General features: G+C 39.9%; 1 protein-coding gene across 3 annotated transcripts in view; it reads left to right on the top strand.

The window, feature by feature from the left end:
- The first annotated feature begins 1,146 nt into the window (after positions 1-1,146).
- Positions 1,147-20,784, top strand: part of ryk (receptor like tyrosine kinase) — a 39,759-nt gene continuing 20,121 nt past the window's right edge. Inside the window, exons 1-7 of one of the 3 annotated variants that reach the window (XM_071487202.1) lie at positions 1,147-1,864; positions 15,306-15,427; positions 15,510-15,609; positions 16,029-16,160; positions 18,244-18,306; positions 18,948-19,086; positions 20,161-20,261. In XM_071487202.1, the coding sequence (XP_071343303.1) occupies positions 1,651-1,864; positions 15,306-15,427; positions 15,510-15,609; positions 16,029-16,160; positions 18,244-18,306; positions 18,948-19,086; positions 20,161-20,261 (871 nt within the window). In that variant the 5' untranslated portion in view covers positions 1,147-1,650. Of the gene's footprint in view, positions 1,865-15,305; positions 15,428-15,509; positions 15,610-16,028; positions 16,161-18,243; positions 18,307-18,944; positions 19,087-20,160; positions 20,262-20,784 lie in introns of all 3 variants that reach the window. The other 2 variants (XM_071487203.1, XM_071487201.1) reach the window with 2 other exon arrangements.

Below are 20,784 nucleotides of genomic sequence, written 5' to 3'. Positions count from 1 at the left end.
ACTACCTGTCATCTGAAATACATCTACTGAGAGTCACTCAATGGCTTGATGAGCATGCAGCAAAGTGATGTGAATGATAAACTATGGTCTTCACATTCACCAGATGGAAAATTTTGGACCACTCTCCACAATCATCTTCAAAACACCAAACTAGGAAACATCTCTGGAAGAATGGTGCTCACCCCTCCAGTAGTTCCAGAGGCTTGTTGAGTCTAGGCCAAGCAGCACTGACGTTATTTATCCTCAGCACCTTACTAGGATACTTGTGTGTTCTACATAATGTGTACATTCTGCCAAACCTATGTAGTCACAATGATAAGCTTGTAGCACCACTTACAGTGCAGCTACAACTGTAAAACCAACATCATTTATTGTGTTAATTGGGTTATATATTACAATATTATGTTTCATGTACAGTGTATGGTGGTGTACTTTGGACCTGTCCAAATTATTCATGTACACCTGCTGAAATGTGAAAAGTACAATTTCAACGCTCAAGAAAAAAGTTGGGAGCAGCTGCGCAGACCTCTCATTGTTCACTCACTGACGGCCTGTGATTGAAAACCGCTGACCTGACCCCTGAAACCAAAACAAACTGAATACAGAATGCACTTAAGTGAATCTAATCTTTTGATTTAAAAGTTGATGCCACACTGGCGGCTTCGTGGAAAACGCTCTGCCCTACCTCTGAAAACCGGACACCTAATATTTACGTTTTGTCATATTTAAGATGATCGTCCCTGCTTGTCTATTTTGTGCTGCCTTCACTGAACCCCGGGATGTCCGTCGTTGTATGTGCCTTTCCAGCCGTTTGGAGTGCTTATTGAAAATATTTTTGATATCTTATTAATAATGGATTCGTATTAATTATATTAAATATATAGACTTGATCGATAGCATGTGACTGAATAGGATATGGTGCAATTGCTGGTGCGTATTCATTAGTGACAGCTACTTTTAAAAGTAGGAACCGATGCTAACACGGGTACACAGTAACATATGTGCAGATATAGGTTTTATAAGTTGTTGTTGGGTTGATTTAATATGACAAATTCAATTAGGTTATATCCTTTTAGGTTGGCCCGTTTACATAGATTTGATAAAATATTTCCGACAGTACGTAAAGACATCATTCCATTCCTGTTAGGGGCCGTGAGCGCCCCGCCGCCCCCCTCCCTTCCTGCTCCGAGCGAAAACTGAGATAGTGAGGAAAAAGCAACGGGAGGAAACACCATGGAGGGAGAGAGCTGGATGTACTAGCTACTCTGCTACTAGAGGGAACTTCTTTCCTTCTTTCACTTTTGCCTGAAAAAATCCAAGCGCCTCAATGTGGCGGTATCCGGTGTGTGTTTTATGTGCTTGGAAAACGTCGTAAATCTCCCGAACATTCAAACATTCAACGGCAGTCTGACCGCGGACGGTTAGCACGACCCGACTAAAGTTAGCCTGCCCCGGCTAACTTAGCCTGTCTCCGCTAGCAGGACAAGACAAAAACAGGCGAAGGTGGGGAAAAGAGTTAACGCTACAAGTGGCGCTGCGGCGTGAAGTAACTAGTAATGTTGCCTCCTGGGATTAACTTCAGATACGGATGAGAAAGAGTTTGGCGACTGGCGAACACCGAGAACAACTGTGAGCCAGAGGACCACTGCTATGTTGGGCTCGATTCACGGCTCTGGCAGCCCGTCTGAGTCCCGAGGTTGGCCACACTCGGTGCTGTGGAGGCTTGGGGGCTTCTTCTTCCTCCTGCTGCTGGAGGGGACCGGTTGCCTCGCCAGCCCGAGCAGCACCGTAGGCGTCAACAACATCAACAACCACCCCAGCGTCAACATATACATGAGTGTGGAGGAGGTGAAGAAGCTTTTGGGTAAGAAGGCCTCCTGCATGCAAAGCCAGCTGTCTTCAAACTTTGTAATCAGTGTCTTTCCCTGTGAGTTGTGTGCGTTGTGAAGTGGGTCTGCTTGGGGGCCTCTATATCTATATATTTTGTTTTAAAACTATTGAAGTCTGGTGAAACATTACAACTTCCTCTTAATATGCTGAAAGAGCAGCCTTAGTGCCACATACAGAATATGTCAATTTTATCATTTGAGTTTAGAGCATTTAAAAGGCTACTAGTTTTACTGTAAATGTTATTGTAAAGTTAGCGGAAATGCATAAAGTGGACTGATTGTGCTGCACACACAATCAGTTTCATTATTTGATTTATTTGATGTAATTAGTGTGCTAATAGTGAGGTTAACCCATGGCAATTGGCTGTTGAAGTGAAGCAGTAGTCTTGAGGATGTAAAAAAAACAAAACGATGAGATAATGTCTTACACGAGTTCAGTAAGGCTTCCAAGACACTGTTTGATCAGAGGAGAAGTCGCCCTGACTGCTGTAAATTGCAAACTTGGCTTGGACACTGCCTCTAAATATCCTAAAATAATAATGAGAAAATAACATGCGTCTCATTTAAAAGGCCTCAGACTGTGGGTAGATAATAGGTTTGTGCCATTCGTGCCATCACAAAAACAGCAGACAGTTGGGTGGTAATTGATTTTTATGAGCTATCCTGTTAATAAAGCATGACTACACAGATCAAGGCGGAAAACTAGAGAAAAACGGTGCATGTCATGAATGGATCCTTAATTTAAATCAGCGTAATTGTGATGTACTGGCTGAACAGTAATAAGTATTCAATATTCCCTCTAGCAAGAAAGCCAAAAGTTCTGTCATAAAGAAAACAGGCTTGAAGCTTGAAGCAGTTTTCCAGTTGTGGTGTGCTTCAACTTTGGGCTGCATCAAGAAAGGTATGCTGATACATCACCAGGGAAATTGGAAAGGAGGAAGGGCCTTAACCATACATTTACAAACCACAACTAGAATGGGAAATGTGTAGTTAAAGTAAACTGCAAGGAGATAATTTCTGTCCAGTGTGTTGATAGTGATGTTGGGTTGTATGATGTAGCTGCAGAGGATGCACAAAGTGGTGTCTTATCTATGATTAGGGTTCAGGGGCAATGTGGCAGGACATGTTACTGCCTTGGCCATATGAAAGTCTTAAGTGTTTGAGCCATACTCTTCACAAAGATAAAAAAAAAAACCCTGCTAGACCTGCAAAATAGACAGAATTGTGTTGGTCTTAAGTTGTTAATTTAGGGTTTACTGAAAATGTGTTAAGAGTGCAGTTTGAAACTAGTCATTTACCATGTGATGACCACTGCACAGTCTAATGAAGGGGTTGAAGTGCTAATGCGTAATGTCTTTGTAAAGTGAGGAAGCCCATGATGCATGAATGTAGTAATCGTCTTGTAGTGACATCAGCATTTTTGCGTCGGACGTGATTCAGTAGGAGTCAGTAGAATTTGTTCCTGTTGTCCATTTATCCTGGAGAAAGTGTCAGATGGGTTTGAACTGGAAGTTGGTTAAACTTCCCCTACTGTAGATGCAGAGTTGTGAAGTGCCAGCCATCAAAAAGATGTGCTAGTTTGCTTGTGACAGTGTGTAGAATCTCTAATAATTTAACTTCATCATGAGCAACATATATACCAGATATTTTTCCATGTATTGTGGAACGCTACATGCACTGTAAAAATGCTTTAAAATCAGTGAAAAGGTAAATCAGATCATTTTGGTCTCTGGATTTTTGACAAGAGCATCGCAGTATTTCTCATTGTGCTGTTTAAAAACATTTCAGCTCCTTTTCCCCTCTGTATAATCTGCCTGGTGTTAGACCGTAGGCTGACTCTGTCCCTTTTGGTTCCTCTTGTCCTCCATCACTCTATAGTTGATCTTCTGTTGCCAGACCAGGGCCTCTCTTGCGGTTTGCCTGAAACCTCACTTGGTCATATGTAGAAATCTCTTAATGTTTGACAACTATGTGTGTGGAGCTAAAAGTATGTGTGGATAGAAACTTCCATGAGGCAGTGGTAGGAAAAACATGTTGGAGGGAGAGGAAACTGGCATCAACCTCACTGTGCCGATAAGCTGCTGGGAGTCTCTCTGCAGAGTCATGAAGTCAACTAGGGTTTGCTTGTGTTTTAAACCATCTTGCTATAGCAGTTATAATAATCTCAGACTCACCATTTAATTGATTAGGCAATGAACTATTGTGCATTTATATTTTTTTTTCCTGAATGAAAAAACACTTTTTACTCTGTCTGAGTAAAAAATTGCTTAATTCATTTGTAAAATGTGACATTTGATTCAGCATGCATCACACCATATGGCAGAGCCTTTGAAATATTTGTTGCATGCAGAGCTGTACCAGCCCTGCATGCTCTAACATATATGCCAACAACTTCCTGTTGACAAAAATGGAATGTAATCTTCTGAAATTGTTTTCCAAACCACAACGGGCTTGGTGTCTGTTAACATTTTTGGGAGTATCTGTGGAGTCTTGTATTTACCATAGGAGTATCCGGAGACATGGCTGTCCAAGTGTACAGAACTGGACTGGATAATGTCCTGATTTTACTGCTGGGATATTAGTAAATGTTTAGGCATTTAGCCTGTTTTCCTTTTTTTCATTTTTGTTTTGTGTTCAAACTTATGGTTCAGTAGTTAATATGTGATTCATAATATGGCATGTAAATTGTTCATCATCAAAAGAAAAGTTGCCATGTTCTAGCAGGACTTGATGTAGTCTCATATATTCTGATCATTACAGGGGAAGCACAGGTGTAATTAACAACATTAATGATGACTGTGTTCAGATAGGTTTCCCTGCATGCTGCGCCAGTGAGTCAGCCTGCACATGACATGTCATAGTAGGAAAAGCACAGGTTCAAAATAGCTCTGATTGATATGCAAAAAACAAACAAAAAAAAAAAATCATGTTATTTTTAAAGATATTGCAATTGGGTATTTTTAATTGTAATTTTTGCATTTCATTTTGACTGAAAAAAATAAATGTAAAATTATGAGGATGTGATATTTGCTGGCGTTTGTACCAAACAAGCATGTTCCCTTAGGTCTGGAGAATATAAGATTGCAGCTCCTGCAATTTGGATGTTTAATTTGGCCATGTTGTTATTTCGACAATATTTCAATTGACACTGCAAAAGCTTCAGTTTCAGGGTCCTGTATAGACCTTTTTACAGCAGACCTTTTGCGTTGTCATCGTAGGAAAATCACAGATGTATCTAATAACATGAACAATGTCTGCGTTCCATTACACGTCCCAGTAAGCCATGTCATTCAGGAAGCATGCACAGCACGTTAATGATGTTATTAATTACACCTGTGCCTTTCCCGCTTGATGTGCCAGAATGTCTGCTGTCAAAAGTGTCTCTTGTGCCTGTTAGCTCACTGTCACTCTGTCATGGCTTTGTGGCTCACTTGAATAGAGCAGAGCTATTGTTAACGTTATTAGTAACACACCTACTATGACACGTCAAAAGTCTGGTATGAGTTTTTAGTAGCTGTGCTTCTTCTGCAAACATATCAATTTGTCTGGCTTTTTCTAACAGTTAATTATATTGAAAAATACTACTACCTGTAGTATCACTACTACTTGAAAGAGTGCAAGTGTAAATATAAATAGCTGCAGTTTTAATTTGTTATCGGCTACCATCACAGACAAGAGTTACCAGAGTTAAGTACCAGTTAATGTCAACTCCTGCACTGGATTACTACAGAAAACCAAATGAAATTATTGACTGTTACCTGGGTAATGTAGTCTAAGCATGCTGGTGTCTGAACTATTCACAATCAGTCAAAAATGGTTTCATCAGCAAAGTATCCATATACTTGTGATGGTTTAAAGTATAGTTAGTTGTAAGTCTGTCTTTACATTAACAATCTGTCTGATCACCTCCCGTCACAGTCTGTCAACTTCCTCATTAGTGTAAATGACTGACAGCTGGTAGAAAGTGACCAGTAATTGTAATGTTCCAGTTAAACTGTGAAGCACATCAAATCATTGCTTGAGGCTCATCACTTTAAAAGAACAAATCATTACTATTAAGCATCAGGGAACATCAGAAACTGTAATTATTATTACAATATGCACCAATGTAAGACCACCCAATATATATGGAGTATATAGATAATTACAAAAACAGCAGTCGCCATATCTGTCAGAAAAATCAATCAGATAATTCCTTAACCATGTTAAACCTTTTAAAATCCTCCTGAAAGATTCTTAAAAAATGTAATGTCTCCATATCTTCTATCATGGTCAGGGTTTCTGTTAATTATACATTTTAACTACTCAGTCATAAAACTGTATTTGCCAATAAAGCTTTAGACATTGTGATAGGAAAAACACATCGCCAAGTTATGTAGTCTTGCTGTGGTCTCAGAAGCAGCAGATGGTCTTTATGTTGAGGATTCTTTCATTTTGATAACTTTACCAAACCACCTGACTCTCAAGGGGTTGCTAAGTAACAGGAAAACGTCATGCCTGAACTCAAGCAGGGTTTTGTATATACAGTGTGTTTGTGTATGGATGAACTCCAGGCAGCATCTCTGATTGTTTTTGCATATGACTAATGAGCAGTGGACTGTCTGTCTAAATAATCCTGCCATACACATACATTCCTACCCTCAGCTCCCATATGAGCTGTGTCTACCTGGTTTGAATTGCGTAAAAGCTGCCAATTCAAATTCAATTACTGAAGCCATACTTAACTCCACGCATTTAAATCCTTAAAAATCCGTCAAACTTCTCTTTTTCACGAAACATGGCTAGTTGTCGTGAATCGAGATGCAGAGTAGAGGAACTTGTGATGGGTCAAACCTGACCAGTCTCTAAATCTGAAGCTCTGTCAGTGATCCAAATGTCATTGTGTTTACTTGTAGATTTCTGGAGGGAGGTTAGTAATGGTTAAAACAGATAGCTGGTGAATCAGATCTTTAAAAATTGCTGAAGACTAGGAAGATGGTCATGGACAGGAATTGACAGGTACATCTCCAGTGTTTCCTCTACGATTTTTTCAGCAGTGGTGCTGATGTGTGTGTGTCCATGAGTACATGAGTACATGAATGCGTGATGCCAGACCCATATTTATGTGCACTGTTGGATGAATAGCTTAAAATGTCCTTTGAATCATTATAAATAGGATTGTTCATGTTCATCTTGTCATTTATGTTAATTTCCCGGGAGCCTTTGAAACTCTGGATTTTGGCTTCCAAAATGATCAGTATATTAAAAAAACATTTTGATATGTTTGTGCATATGTGGGCTAAAAAAAAAAACAAAAAAACATGTGTGCTTGCACCATTTTCAAGAAATTAAGCATTTTACATTTTTTACACTACATTTTAACTTATGCCTCAGCTGTCCTGATTACATGGGGTGAGTACCTCAATAAGATGCTATGTTTGCACAAGGTTTGGTAGTGTTCCCTGCCAGTGGTGTGCGGTGACTTTTATAGATAGGCAAGGAGAGCCGTACAACCAATTACACCCCCCACCCTCACCACCTCCAAAAACCACCATCTCAGTGTGCAATTCATCTGGTTACTACAACAATGAGAAACATATGGACCACACTAAAACATACATTTTCATGACAGTAGCAAATCTCTCTCTTAAATTCAGGGCCTGTCCTGTGCTGAATTTGTCTGCTGCATCTTGCTGCTGTCTGCCTGGACATCTTCACCTTTCTGCACTCCTGTCTGGCTGAACAAGTTTTAGCATTATTCCTTTATACTGACACTAATCATATCAAATGCGAAGTATAACTGATAGTGGCACACTCCTGGGACAATGCAGAATACTGCATTTCCCAGCCCCAGAGTTGTTAACCTCTCCTGGCTCATGGTCTGGACTGTAGTTGGGACACATGGGCACAGGGGGAGATGGTGGAACTTTACTTAGCTATAAGTAGCTATAAGTAAAGTATAGTTAGCTATACTCAGCTCTGGTTGCCAGCCTCATTGCTCTCTGGGTGATGGGTGTGAGGCAGGGCCCCCTTTGTGTCATACTAGCAGCAGCACTTAATCGCATATAGAAGAGTCTGAGGAGAGAGGAGAACAACTCATCAACTTCGCATTTATCCTTTAAATGCGTAAAACAGTGACTACAAGGTGATGTCTTCAAATGTCTTGTTCTGTCCGACCCACAGATATTCATTTCTGGCCTTTCTACTTGGAAAAATTACATCAATGCATATCAAAACAGTTGCAGAATAGATCATTAATTATATTTTCGTTGATCAGCTGATGATTGAATTGTTTTATCACTAATTTTGAGTAAGATGCACCGTCAAGTACCTTATGTCAATATTTATTGTGAAGGTTTTACAACTCCAGGTCTATTGTAACAACAGCTCAGAAATGGATTAAAATTGATGTGACAGTTGATGTTCAGTGGTCAAAGAGAGGCTGCCTCTTGGTGCCCACTGAACATCAAGCTACATGGTATTACAGGTTTCAATAGCTTTCTTTCTCCCTGTGTTTCCTGGCTTCTGAACATTCACATGATCATTTAGAAGATGGGGGAGGAATGAAGTAAAAATAAGTTTTTCTGTACATTCTGGACAGTATTTGCTGTCTCCTATAATAATGAGTTTTTGAGCCCAGTTTTCCATGGTAGAATCAGCAGTGGTCTTGTTCCCGAACAGATTACTCTGAGGAATTTTTCTTGGTGGAAAGTACGCACTAAGAGAGTCTGTTTTCTTGTCCCTGCATGGCATGCTTACTGTGTCACTGGTCTTAATGGTTACTATAGTACTGCTGGGGTTTTTTTCTGTCAAAGCAAAACCATAGCTCCCCAGACACCAACCAAAATTAGCATTGTGTAGACAAAATAAGCTTTTTCTCATTAAATTCAGTTTTTCCAGTGCTTTTTCTGGGTCTGTGAAGTGGAAACATGTTTTGTGCAGCTACAGTTGTTGACAGATTTTAATAAGACAAACTCCACCTGGTATTGCAACTACCTCACATGTTGAAATCTCTAAGAAAACTGATATTTTCTGTTTTATTTGACCATGACTTCCAAGTGGGAAAATTCTAGCGATGTGGTCATTTTTTCCACTCACCCAGTCAGGTGAGTAGGTCAGAATTTGGCATAACTCCTCTGGCCGAGGATGCAAAAAATGCTAAATAACCAGAGCTCATAAAAATGTGAGGAAGTGTTCAAAACCGTCCATGTATAGTGAAGAACCAAGTGAATGTTGGATAACCAGCCTACCTCCCCTCCTCCAAAGAGCTGAAAGGCAAAGCAGGGGCTTTAAAAAGAGCCTGTGAACAGTGAGGAGTGATTGGCAGCAGTATTCATTTCCTTCATGCCACTCTCCAAGGATCCTGTGGTTGAATAGAGGAGCCCCTGCTTTCACATCTTTTGTCTAAGAGCTGCTGCATTCAAAGGAGATTCTGTAAAGCAACAACCGGTTTTATAAGTTGCTGCCCTTCTGTTAAAATCAGAATCAGAAATATGCTATCATCTTTTTTGTTCTGTGTGTTTGTTTGACAACAAATGTCAAAAGATTTTGAGTTGAGCTACACTGATTTAATTTTGCTGTTGTCTTGTGGAAATGAAAACACATTAGAAGCAGTTGATTTTCACACTGCTGCGTTACTCACAAAGCTGCCCATGTAAAACAGCATCCTAAAATAGGTGAGTAAAGTTGTGTGTGAGACCTCTTACATGACCCTTTAGTCGCCTCAAGATGAAATCATCACGCCGCAAACAGTTAATCATTTTTTCCGTAAACCATTTAATATTTGTTGAGTAAACTAAGGAGCCTCTTTGAGCAACAAATAAGTATCAATGCGGTGCCTATAATGGGACGGCGGCAGACAGCCTAGCTCAGATTCCTTTCCCTGCCTTCATCCTTGTCTGCCCCTGAGGCACTTCATGAAATAAAAGAGGGAAATTGATGTATGGTTTCTTTGATGTGAGTCAAAGAAAACCACAGAGATTGTGACTTAATGTGTGTTTTTCTTCCAGCTGTAAGATGCTTTCAATGTGACCGTTTTTGCATCTCCTGCTGCTGTTGCAGCTGAACAATAAAAGCTCAGCTGATGTCTTTTGCTCAGTGTGCTTGATTGTTCTGTCTTATATCCGTATTCTGCATCATTATTTTGCATAGATTTTCATTTTACAATTTGATGATCATGCTTTTTTCAATTTCTGGAAGTAAAGCAATATTAGAATGTGGTTTTCTTTTGTGACAAAACACTTAAAGACTTGGTTATGTCGAACCTACTATTAGCCTGTGCCATTAGACAGTTCCCTCATACAAATAAAAGATGAATTCAGAGTTCGTGGTTTGTGGTTAGATAGGTGCTGTTTGTTCTTCAGGATGCTACGAATGCTTATCACACCTCAAAATTAAAAGTGAAAAATTAAAATGAATCAAAATTAATGACCTGCCTAGTTTTTAGATTCCAACCCGACAGACTTACTGGAAAAAATAAACCAGCCCTAAAGTGCCCTACCAACTAACTGTGAGCTGGAGCATGTCAGGTGATTTCCTGCTGAAATTGTTGACCTAAAGCCTCATATTAGAGTGGATGTTATGATAGCAAAGGTGGCTATTTGAGAATTCAAGGCTAAAATTAAATTTCCTTTAACATTACTTCTATATACCGTCTTTGTTTTTGTGTTATAACATGATATTTTAAACAAGTATATTGGGGTACTTTTTGTTTTTTGTTTGTTGTGGCTGGAAAGTCTGATTTATATCCTGTACTAAGAGATTTTAAATACATTTCAATAAATTGCATGATTTTTCATTTTCAGATATAACAGAATGTGTTTGGGCTAAAAACATGGTACATTTTGAACAGAAGCTAACAGTTTGAAAATGTCTTGTCATTAAAGGTTTTATTAAATACCATGAAAGTACTGCTTATAGCCTGAGCTCTTAGCTAGTCTGCTGAAACAAAAAGTGAAAGCACATGTTCTACATTACAGCCTAACTACTACAAGAAATTTGCATTTATTTTATGTCCATTTAAATCAGCACTTACAGCACTCCTATCCTGAACAATTGTTTCATTTCAAGTTTTGCATTTGTAGTTAAGTGTTCACTCTGTCAGTTGTGTGAATTGAAACTGTCATTGCCGATGGACATATTTATATGAATAAGGGTGTGGTGGCTTTTTTACATGATAAACATTTTTTTTTACATGAAAATAGATGTCTTTTTCAGTTGATGTGATTATAGAAATCCTGTTTAAAACAAGTACAGTAAATTCAAAATATATCTTTGTCATGTCTATGTCTATATCAACCTGACCAGGCTCTTTTTTTTCCTTGGTCATTTTGTGTTACTTTGGTGTAGCTTGTTGTCAAACTGCCAAATACAGTTTCTCAAGTGTGTTGGTTCGCAATATGCTTCTCTGATGGTAAAAACTCTGGTGGCCGTGAATGACCTTGCTTTGTGAAGATGGGAGAAATAATAACATTGTTCATTTTCCACCAAGGCTTATTTTTACTTGTCAGCTGACAGACTGAACTGCTCATCACTCCTCAGAGATTTTAGCATTGAGCTATTTTGCATGATCTTTTTTTCAATCTTAGACCAAAATGGGTCTCTTCAGTTTGTAGGTTTTCCAGTATGTTTGATATTTTAGACCTTGAGATCCTTTGTACATTACCACGATCACCCTCACCCCCCTTGCCTCATTCATGCCTGTGGATTTGTGTGGAGTTTCCAGTTGATAGAGTTTCACGCAGGCCCTCATTTTCTCCTTGCTTGGTTAATGTGGCCAGTATCTTCCCAGTGAGAGGCTGGAGGGAGTGTTTATCTCCTGAGCGCTCAGGGATGGAGGCTTTGGGAGGTAAAGTGTCAACTGTGCACACAACAGGGTCTTTGTTATATCTGTCCTGGACCTTGCCACCTGGCCACTGCCACCTTTTGTTCTCCTCTTTCAAAGTCTGCATCGTGATCCACAGCTTGCAAGAGAACACCACATGTCAACTTTAAACTTTGCAGAGCTGAAAATGTAAAGACTAACTCAGATTTATTATTCCTCATTTGTTGCTGTGCATTTCTGAGACTATTTTTTTATGTGATGTTTTGTAAAAGGTTTATGACAGCAAATAGTCCGTGTCCCTTTGAATCTCTGACTCACTGAAGTAAATATGGGGATGAGAAATGAGTGAGTAATCCTCTTCCCACTTCCACAGTTGAAAGAAGCGTTGATGTGCCCTTGAACAAGGTATTTAAATTCTCCTGCAGTGGAGCTGCTCTGTGGCCAACAGCAGAGGACTGATTGTACTGGGCAGCTCTGAGATCTAATGTGTCTGGTACTCTAGGAATGTCAGCAGGGTGTTGAGTGGAGAAGAGCATGTGATTAGCTCAGTGTTAAATCCCGGTCAAACCAATGTTGTGCATCTTTTGTAATTTTCTGCCTGAGTTACGTCTAATCATTTTCATCTTGTATAGTGACTTAAAGGGCTATGTCCACATATCTTGTGATCAGAATTCATTTAACTATTAAAGGTACTGTGTCTTTACATTGATGCAGTCCTATACTCTTTAGCTCTACTCATTCCCAGGTGATGGAAAAGTTTATTTGTATTACAGCTGTCACCAGCATAGTGTGTATATGATTGGATTCTGCTTGATGCCAAACTATTTAAAAACAAACCATGTAATTTATTTTATGCAGTGTGATAAACAATTTTCACAATTTAAAGAATGATGCTGAATTACAGTAAGCATAAAACAATAACTTTGCTATTTTTTTGTTAAACCCTTTATGCTGAAGTGAGATATATCTGAGTGATTTCAGACCAGTGCAGGTGACACAGTGTGTTCTGCCACAGCTATTGTTAATCACTTGACACCAGCAGAGAGGAATGGAAATGTCCAGCAGGAAATAATCCCTCAAAACAAAATGCTGCCAAGTTATTTTCCATTTGCTTTTAAGACGTTCGTTAGCATTGGAAAAAATATCTTCATCTGTAGTGGCAAAGTGTAGGGTGAGGGTGTAGTGGGGCTCTTTATATGTTGTGACCAAACACTAACCAAACAAGAGTCTTATTTACAGGCACACCTTGTAGTAATGCTGTTTTCCCAGTCCAGAGAGCAGAGAGTGTGAGTCTGGGATTAAACTGCAGCGCATGGTTCAACTTCCTTAACCTCAGGAACCACTTATTCCCTGTCCTCAGTCTGTGTACACTGACAGGCTCCTGTTGCCATTCCTCCACTTTCCTGTTTGGAAGTTGTTTCAGTTTGGGTGGATGGCTGAGGTGTTGTGGGAAGGACAACCTTGAACACACTGGTCCTCTTTGGGCCTGCATGCCTGGTTGCATAGTTTAATTGGTATCAAAGCAGTGTGGCCACATGTTGAGACAAGGGAGGCACACAGAGCTGAGCTTGAGAAAGGCAATTATTACAGAGCTAAACTGTGTGGTTGTGTCCGTGCCTGTGAAATGCCTGCATGTATCACCATTAGAGCCAGTGCATGGAATAAAAGTGAGCAATATGAAGAAAATATCACATTTTTTATATTTTATCACAATTAAACACATGTATCTCACCATTTCCAGTTACTTACTTAAAGCTGGGCTACAAGCACTAACTACTGTTCGAAAGTTTGTGCTTCATTTTCAGCCCCTACCAAGATTAAGATTAAATGAAGTTGTGGTTAATGCCTAGAATAAAAAAAAAAAATAGGAAGAAAGAAGAAGAAATCCCACCCCAAGAAACCAAAGGAGGGAAAAAAAGAGTTAAAAACAAAAATATTTTATTTATGTCATTTACCTCATTTATGTGCACTTGTTTCATTTCTCAGTTTCTCATTTCTCTCTCTCTCTGTCAGTGTGTCTGTACAGTGTCCTCCTGTCATTTACAGTCGCATTTCTCTCCTCTTCAGCTTTCTGTTTTTGTGTGTGTGTGTGTGTGTGTGTGTGTGTGTGTGTGTGTGTGTGTGTGTGTGTGTGTGTGTGTGTGTGTGTGTGTGTGTGTGTGTGTGTGTGTGTGTGTGTGTGTCTAAAAGTCAGGCCAAAATATCAGCGGTTTTTAAACACACACACACAATCTGGAAACAGTGGTGAGGATGCTGCTGCTGTTACAACAGCTGACCTACAAGAAACATGGGAATATATACTGTTAGTGTCTTTGTGATTTTAAAGAACAAACAATTAAGAAAGTAATTTGGCAGATGAATCAATAATTATAAAAATATCATTAGTTACATCCCCAATTATTCCTGTTACTGACACATTGAAACAAATCTGTGTCTGACTAAAAAAAATCTAACTCATGATCCACTTCTTTACTAGCTTTTACTGAGGCTTTCTACCACATCTCAGTGGATGGTTGCCTGGACAAACTTTGCTGAAATTGTCTGTATTGGTTCCATGACTTTCGTTCAACTCCCCAAGACAAACACACAAACTGAGTTCCTCTAAAAACGTTGTGGAAAATGCCAGTACATGTATCTTGAGTTAAGATTCGTTGGTCAAAATACTATTTCTAAGGTTTAGAATCAACATTTAATTTACATTTATAGACCTAAATCAGATTTAAACATCTGTTTTAGTAAAAATGTACAAGGGGCAAACTCCTAATTAATGGAAAGGAAAGCCAGCAGTCTTACTCTCTGGGCTTAGTTAAGTACTAGTTTACATAATACCCCTTCCCTTTCTGAGTTGGCAAATGGCTGGGAATGTTTTTAATTGAGCCAATGTGAGAAAGGTCTATGAGCCAGAGCTCTGTGACAGCCCGGGGGTATTGGGGGAGCCTGGGCACATTCCTCCCCTCTCTTTAAACTAGATACTCAGAGACTGATAGACAGAGACCACTCTGCCAGACAGACGCTTTCAAGGACTGATCACACTGCCCCAGGCCAGGGTTGGGGATTTCACCAGCACACATTAGACTTTGATGACTTTTTGATGCAGCAGGAGCCAACTGAAAAAGCTTTTTACGGCTTCATTTTGTTTTGGTGAATGATAAAGAAATACTACACACGGTACCAATGTGTGTGGAGCTTTTTGTTCTTCATGTGCTATGCATTTACTGGAGACTGACTGGTTGAACAGATTTCGGATGTTGTATGCAAGGCCACATTTTTTTTTATCTGATGCATCCCATTCCTTTCTTCTTAACCCCTCCCCTGCACAATTTTGTTTCCTGGATAGAAAATCGTGGTCATATTTTGGATGTTGTCTCACTTTAACGTTTTGAAGTTTTCACTTGGGTACTAAGAGTTCTCAAGTACTAACAGATGTGGTTAGTCAGTCTCTGTTATTAAGGGGAACACCCCCCCAACCCCAGCTGGCAGTTTGAGTGGATATTTTACCATTTTTTTCTGAGGCTCGCTCTTTGTGTGTGTTTTAATCTCCCTCTAGATTAGAAAATATGCACTCTCAGTGCCTTCTCCTCAGCTACAATTCTATGCCCTCTGTCCTCACACAGGCCTAGATGCAGAGCTGTACTATGTGCGAGATGATGTGGTGAATCATTATGCGCTCTCCTTCACCCTGCCTGTGCCCAGTGAGACCAACAGCCTCCACTTCACATGGCATTCCAAGACAAAGGTAAGGCTCAGCATCCGGAGTTAGTGATGAATCACATCCATTTATGTGTTGGCAACTTTGGTTCATCGCTGTTTGTTTACAGGTTGACTACCGGCTGGGCTTCCACGTGGAAAACCCTGCTGCCATGAATCAACCAAGGAGCAACATCTCCAGTCAGGGGGAGGTGCCCAGTGTTCCCTCAGGTTTGTCAAATACACTCATGCACACACAGTGCTCCTACACACTTCTTGTTTGTAGACTTTAAAAATGTCAGTAGCTGTCAGTAAATATGCAGTTCTAACTCGTGTTAGACAACAAATATGCAGGTGAAAATGTTGTTTTACACTTTGGATTATGTTTGGATTAAACAAGATATAACAGCATGTACATTATGTGTGTAATAGTGTATATTGTGATTTGGTGCTATTCAATTAAAATTGAATTGAAGTTAGTGAACTTTTGATGCCGATCTTGTTGTCGTTGCAAATTAGCATATTTCAGAAAGAGTTTGAGTGATTCGCGCGTGAATTTATTTTTCATTAATCAGATATCGTGCACTGCAGGAGACCGAGTTTCTCTGAATGATGTTTGTGGAACGCTTGTGTGTGTGTTTTCTCCACAGTCTTTAGAGTGGACCTCTTTTGTTCGGGCAAGGTAGACGCAGAGGCTGTTTTGACAGTGCAGCTCAATCTGACCATTCATGCCAACAACTACACAGTGCTCAACTTCAAGAGGAGGAAAATGTGCTATAAGAGTAAGTATCCAACAAATGCATGGTTAAGGCCCATTCATACCTTCCACACATCTGCGTGTTGAAATGTAATCATCAGCCCGTGCCCGTGAAGGTCCATGCTGACCCCTGTGCAGACACTCATGTGCGGTCAAAATTTTTGACCACGCAGACTGTCCACATACCAAGTGAGCCGACTACACAAACTCCACAACAAAATAGATTCTTGTTTTGAAGAGAGGTTGTGCGAGGAGATCCGGTGCGACCTACATTTATATGACTCCTCTTTGAAGCAGTGCAAAGAGCCACATGGCGCTGAACTCCCGTCCCTATTGTCCTACTCTGGTAAAGCTGTCACACATTATATTTTCTCTATTTGCCTTCCGCTTGTTCTCTTCTTCTAGTTCTTAATTTATATAGTGGTTGGCAAACAGTGTTGTGGTGCATTACTGCCACCAACTGAAGTGGAGTGTGTATCGACGTGGACCCTCAGTTGGTGTATGAATGAAACGTGCGGGTCCACATGATGAGAGAAGAGTCTGCAGCTGTCTGCAGGCGCATCAAGACAGTTGTGCAGCTCCACTGGAAGTTTTTATTTTTCAGTATCATCATTTATCCACCTGCAGACTTTTTCGGAGCAGACATCTTTACATGGCATAGCACGGGTTTAAATATTAACAATAATGCTGGCTGTACATGCTAGTGTTATTAGTTCTATCTGTGCTTTTCTTATTGTGACAAGTTAAAATGTTTTATTAGTTATGCTTATGCTTTAATTATTTTGGGGCAACTCATTAGAACCTGTTTTGCATGTAGTGTTAGATTCCTTAGACAAATTATTTTTTTCATTGTATATTCTACATAGTTTGTGGATGTGTGTTGCATAATTTTATCATCACTGTGTGTTAGATACTTCTGTATCTTACAGTGGGAGATGTACGTTCTGTATTCAGCTCTGTGCTATTTTCAAACTGCCTGAAGATAATTACATGTGGCCAAGAGGGTTCTAGCCATCTGCACCGTGGAAACAAATTTATTTCCATCTTATTTTGAGCATGAGTCAAATTAGCAGCCATAACGGAGTCTTTGTATGGTTTAAAATGTATGTTGAGCAATCATGCCTGTCAACTTTGTTCCTGTGGTGTTATAGCAGAGGACAAACAATGACATGCGCTTGCTGTTTTATAATCGCGCCCAGAGCTCAGTGACCTATAGTCATTTTCAACGACTGGAACTTTTCAAGGAACCCAGAAACCTTTTTAGGAGCTCAGGAGCTCTCAGTTTTCATGTTTTTGCTCTGGGGCCTCAAACAAACCCTTTATTTGTGAGATAGTCCTCTCCTGTCAGGCAGGAATCATCAGAAAAGAAAATAGACGAGTGGATGTTGATGATGAGTAAAACACAAGCCACACTGCTTTTATCTTCTGTTGTCTTATCAGTATTAGTTTATTACTAAAGGCTGTTATTTGTTTGATGATAGTAACATTTCAGTGTTGGTATTGATCATCACATATGAACTACCAAGAGTTCTGTTGTATTCTCCTCTAATGAGATTTATTTCACTGGATTTACTCTCTGCTGACACAAGAAGAAATACTCAGCAGGTCCTCACTACTCTGGAGACAGACATTTAGCCTTTCTGGTGTTTTTAATTTCCCTTAAGGCTTCTGTACTTTCTCTTCATAAAAGTCACAGACTTTTTAATGTGGCATCAGTGTAATTCAGTTTATCTTTCATGTTCATGAGATGTGGTGGAAATACAAGGCTCTTTATTCCCTGAGTCTGTGTGATCAGAAATTATTCACAGTGAAAACTTATTGCAACCTTTGTTAAGGGCATTTTAGTTTCATTAAATGCATGAGCTTTGTTTTTAATCTACATCACATAGTGCACTAAATATCCTATGCAAATAAAGTTTGCCATTCATTTGACCCTCTGTTGTTCTTTCTTCCCCCCCTCCCTCTCACTCTCTCTCTCTCTCTCTCTCTCTATCTCTATCTCTCTCTCTCTCTCTCTCTCTCTCTCTCTCTCTCTCTCTCTCTCTCTCTCTCTCTCTCTCTCTCTCTCTCTCTCTCTCTCTCTCTCTCTCTCTCTCCTCTATGAACAGGAATAGATTCTGACCCAAAGATTCCCATTCCCCTCAACAATAACACTCTTCAGCGACCTGACTGTAAGTAATCTCACCCTCACATCTTGCTCCACTTCTCCCTCTCCACCAGCTTCGTCTATCATAGGTGGCATCAGTCTGATAAGACAGAGGCTGGATTAGTACTGACAAGTCTTTCTCTATAGCGGTCTACATTAGTCAGACTTTCCATAACCAAGGCATATGATTTCAGGGTGCAGAAAGAAGGATGCATTTTCTTAGTGAAATGTGCTCTGTTAGCCCCCACTCATTGGAGTGGTTGTCCTCTTCCAGTGGGATTTATTCCCTTTGTGAGTCCACTATACCAGTAACAAAGCACCATCAGTGGATTGTCTCCCTTCTGCTTGGGTAGGCCCAAGGAACCTGGGGCCCTCAGAGGCTTTTAGAGAGGTGATGAGAAAAGCTCTCAGACACTGGATCCTGGGCACAACCTTTACTATTCCAGGCCTCCATTAATCCTAAGTGGAGTGCACTTATAGTTTCTTTCCCACTCTGTCTCACTCATTTCTTTATCCCATTGCCTTACATCATATTTATGCTCTACTTCTTTCATAATAGCAAACATTGTTGAGGCTTTTGTAATGACGATGGCGTGCAATGATGCTATAGTTACCCAATGCTCCTTTTTTCTTGATTTTGAACAAGTTGCTTGTTTTCATCAGTAGATGGGGTGACCACCCCCACCAGCTCCACTCAGGTGTTCTATATCAGCGTGAGTGTCTGCTGCATCGTCATCTTCCTCGTGGCCATCATCCTGGCCATCCTGCACCTGCACAGCATGAAGAGAGTGGAGATGGAGGACAGGTTTGTTCCTTTTGTTTGTCCCCGATCCAAAGACATCACGGTCAATGTTATTTATCAGCTCAGGGAAGCACAATCAAACTGAACCTGATGAAAACCAGAACACAGCCTTGTATCTGTCACCTGTGAAAGTTATGTCAGTGTTTTCTGCAGAGTCTCTCTGTTCAAAGACCACAGAAATAGGTCATCTCCACAGAGACGATTATATCAAGTTGAAACCTGTGCTTTAGCTTTGCTGTTAAGTTCCTGTAATCTCTGCTCCAGATGGCTGTAGGCAGCTACACAGTTTATCAAATATCAAATATTGATTTGAAATTAAATCAGCACATCCTCCCCTGCTAGTGATTTTGATAGGTTAGCAGTCAAGACAGTGGTAAATTTAAATTGAACAAAGATGGTCTGTCAACTTCAGTTTTAAAATGACTCAGGTTTCTCATTAGCTTAAACATTAGGTCAATGGATTCTTAGTGGAAAGTGTAAATATGTGCTGGTCACTTTGAGTTGAACTTAACTGCCTTAAACAGAGAGAGGTGTTTCTGTTATTTAGCCGACTCTCATTGATACAAATGCAGTGGACAAAATAATAGAAACACCTGTAAGCATACAACAGTATATCTTAACAGAACAGATTTATTGCAGGACTGTTGTGTTAGAGTGTGTTAGTTTGAACCAGACGTTCCTAATAAACAGATAACTGAATGTATATTTCCCTTATGTATGTTTTTAGATGGAAAACAACCATACCAACATTTGTCAGAGGTTCAGTAGAAAACTATGATAGGAAGTTATTTTGCAGCTTGTGATGCTATTGTTTACATAGTTAATTGCTTTTGATTGGACAGTGGAACAGATCCTAGAGACAGATTTACACAATATCAGGGTCTTCAGTGGCTAAGATATGTAGTTCTGATGGTCCAGCTGATTTGTTATATCACTAGTTGGAACCTTGTTAGTAGCTACTAAGAGATTAGGAAGGACTTCACACTCAAACTTTGTAATTTGTTAATAAATAGCTGTCACAGCCTGATCCGGGTGCCTTCAAATAAATGCTCCATGTCCTTCCTCTGTGTCTTTCAGTGTGAGTGACAGTGGGAGCTCGCAGGGCCTTTCTCAGCCATCCACCCAGACCACACAGTACCTGAGGGCTGACACTCCAAACAACGCAGCCCCTGTCACAAGTAAGTCATTTTACTCCCTCTGCCCACCACAGCACTAACCAGACAATCAACAACTAGATGCACCATTATATGTTTTATTTTAAAAACATCTGGATTTTTTTGGTGAAGTTCTTGCACCTAGAAGTGCTTAAATATATTGAGTTTGATTCAGTCTCCCATTTTTTTTCTCTTCTCACACTGGCATCCCAAAATGTGCATGCTTTTCCAAATGCAATAATCAACTTTGAATGACCTAGTTAGCTTAACTACTATCATAAGATTGTAATGACGAGCACAGTCACTGCAGTGATGTTTCTTTTTGTCGCTATTACCCTTGTGACCTATGACTGTCTGATCAGTGTGTAAATGTCATCACTGTGGGCTTTGTGTCAACTGTTCAGAAGTACAAGTGGTCTTTTATATTGGAACTGACAGAAACTGATCAACTGAAATGATGTAAATATAGAACATGGTGGAAAACACATACATACAGTAATAACATTTAGTAAGTGCTAAGTCTGACATTATACTTGCCTACCTCAGA

The sequence above is a fragment of the Trachinotus anak genome, unplaced genomic scaffold, assembly GCF_046630095.1.
Source record: "Trachinotus anak isolate AG129_WGS33_773 ecotype Australia unplaced genomic scaffold, CSIRO_AGI_Tana_v1 ptg000010l, whole genome shotgun sequence".
NCBI lineage: Eukaryota > Metazoa > Chordata > Actinopteri > Carangiformes > Carangidae > Trachinotus > Trachinotus anak.
This window is presented reverse-complemented; position numbering and strand designations above follow the sequence as displayed.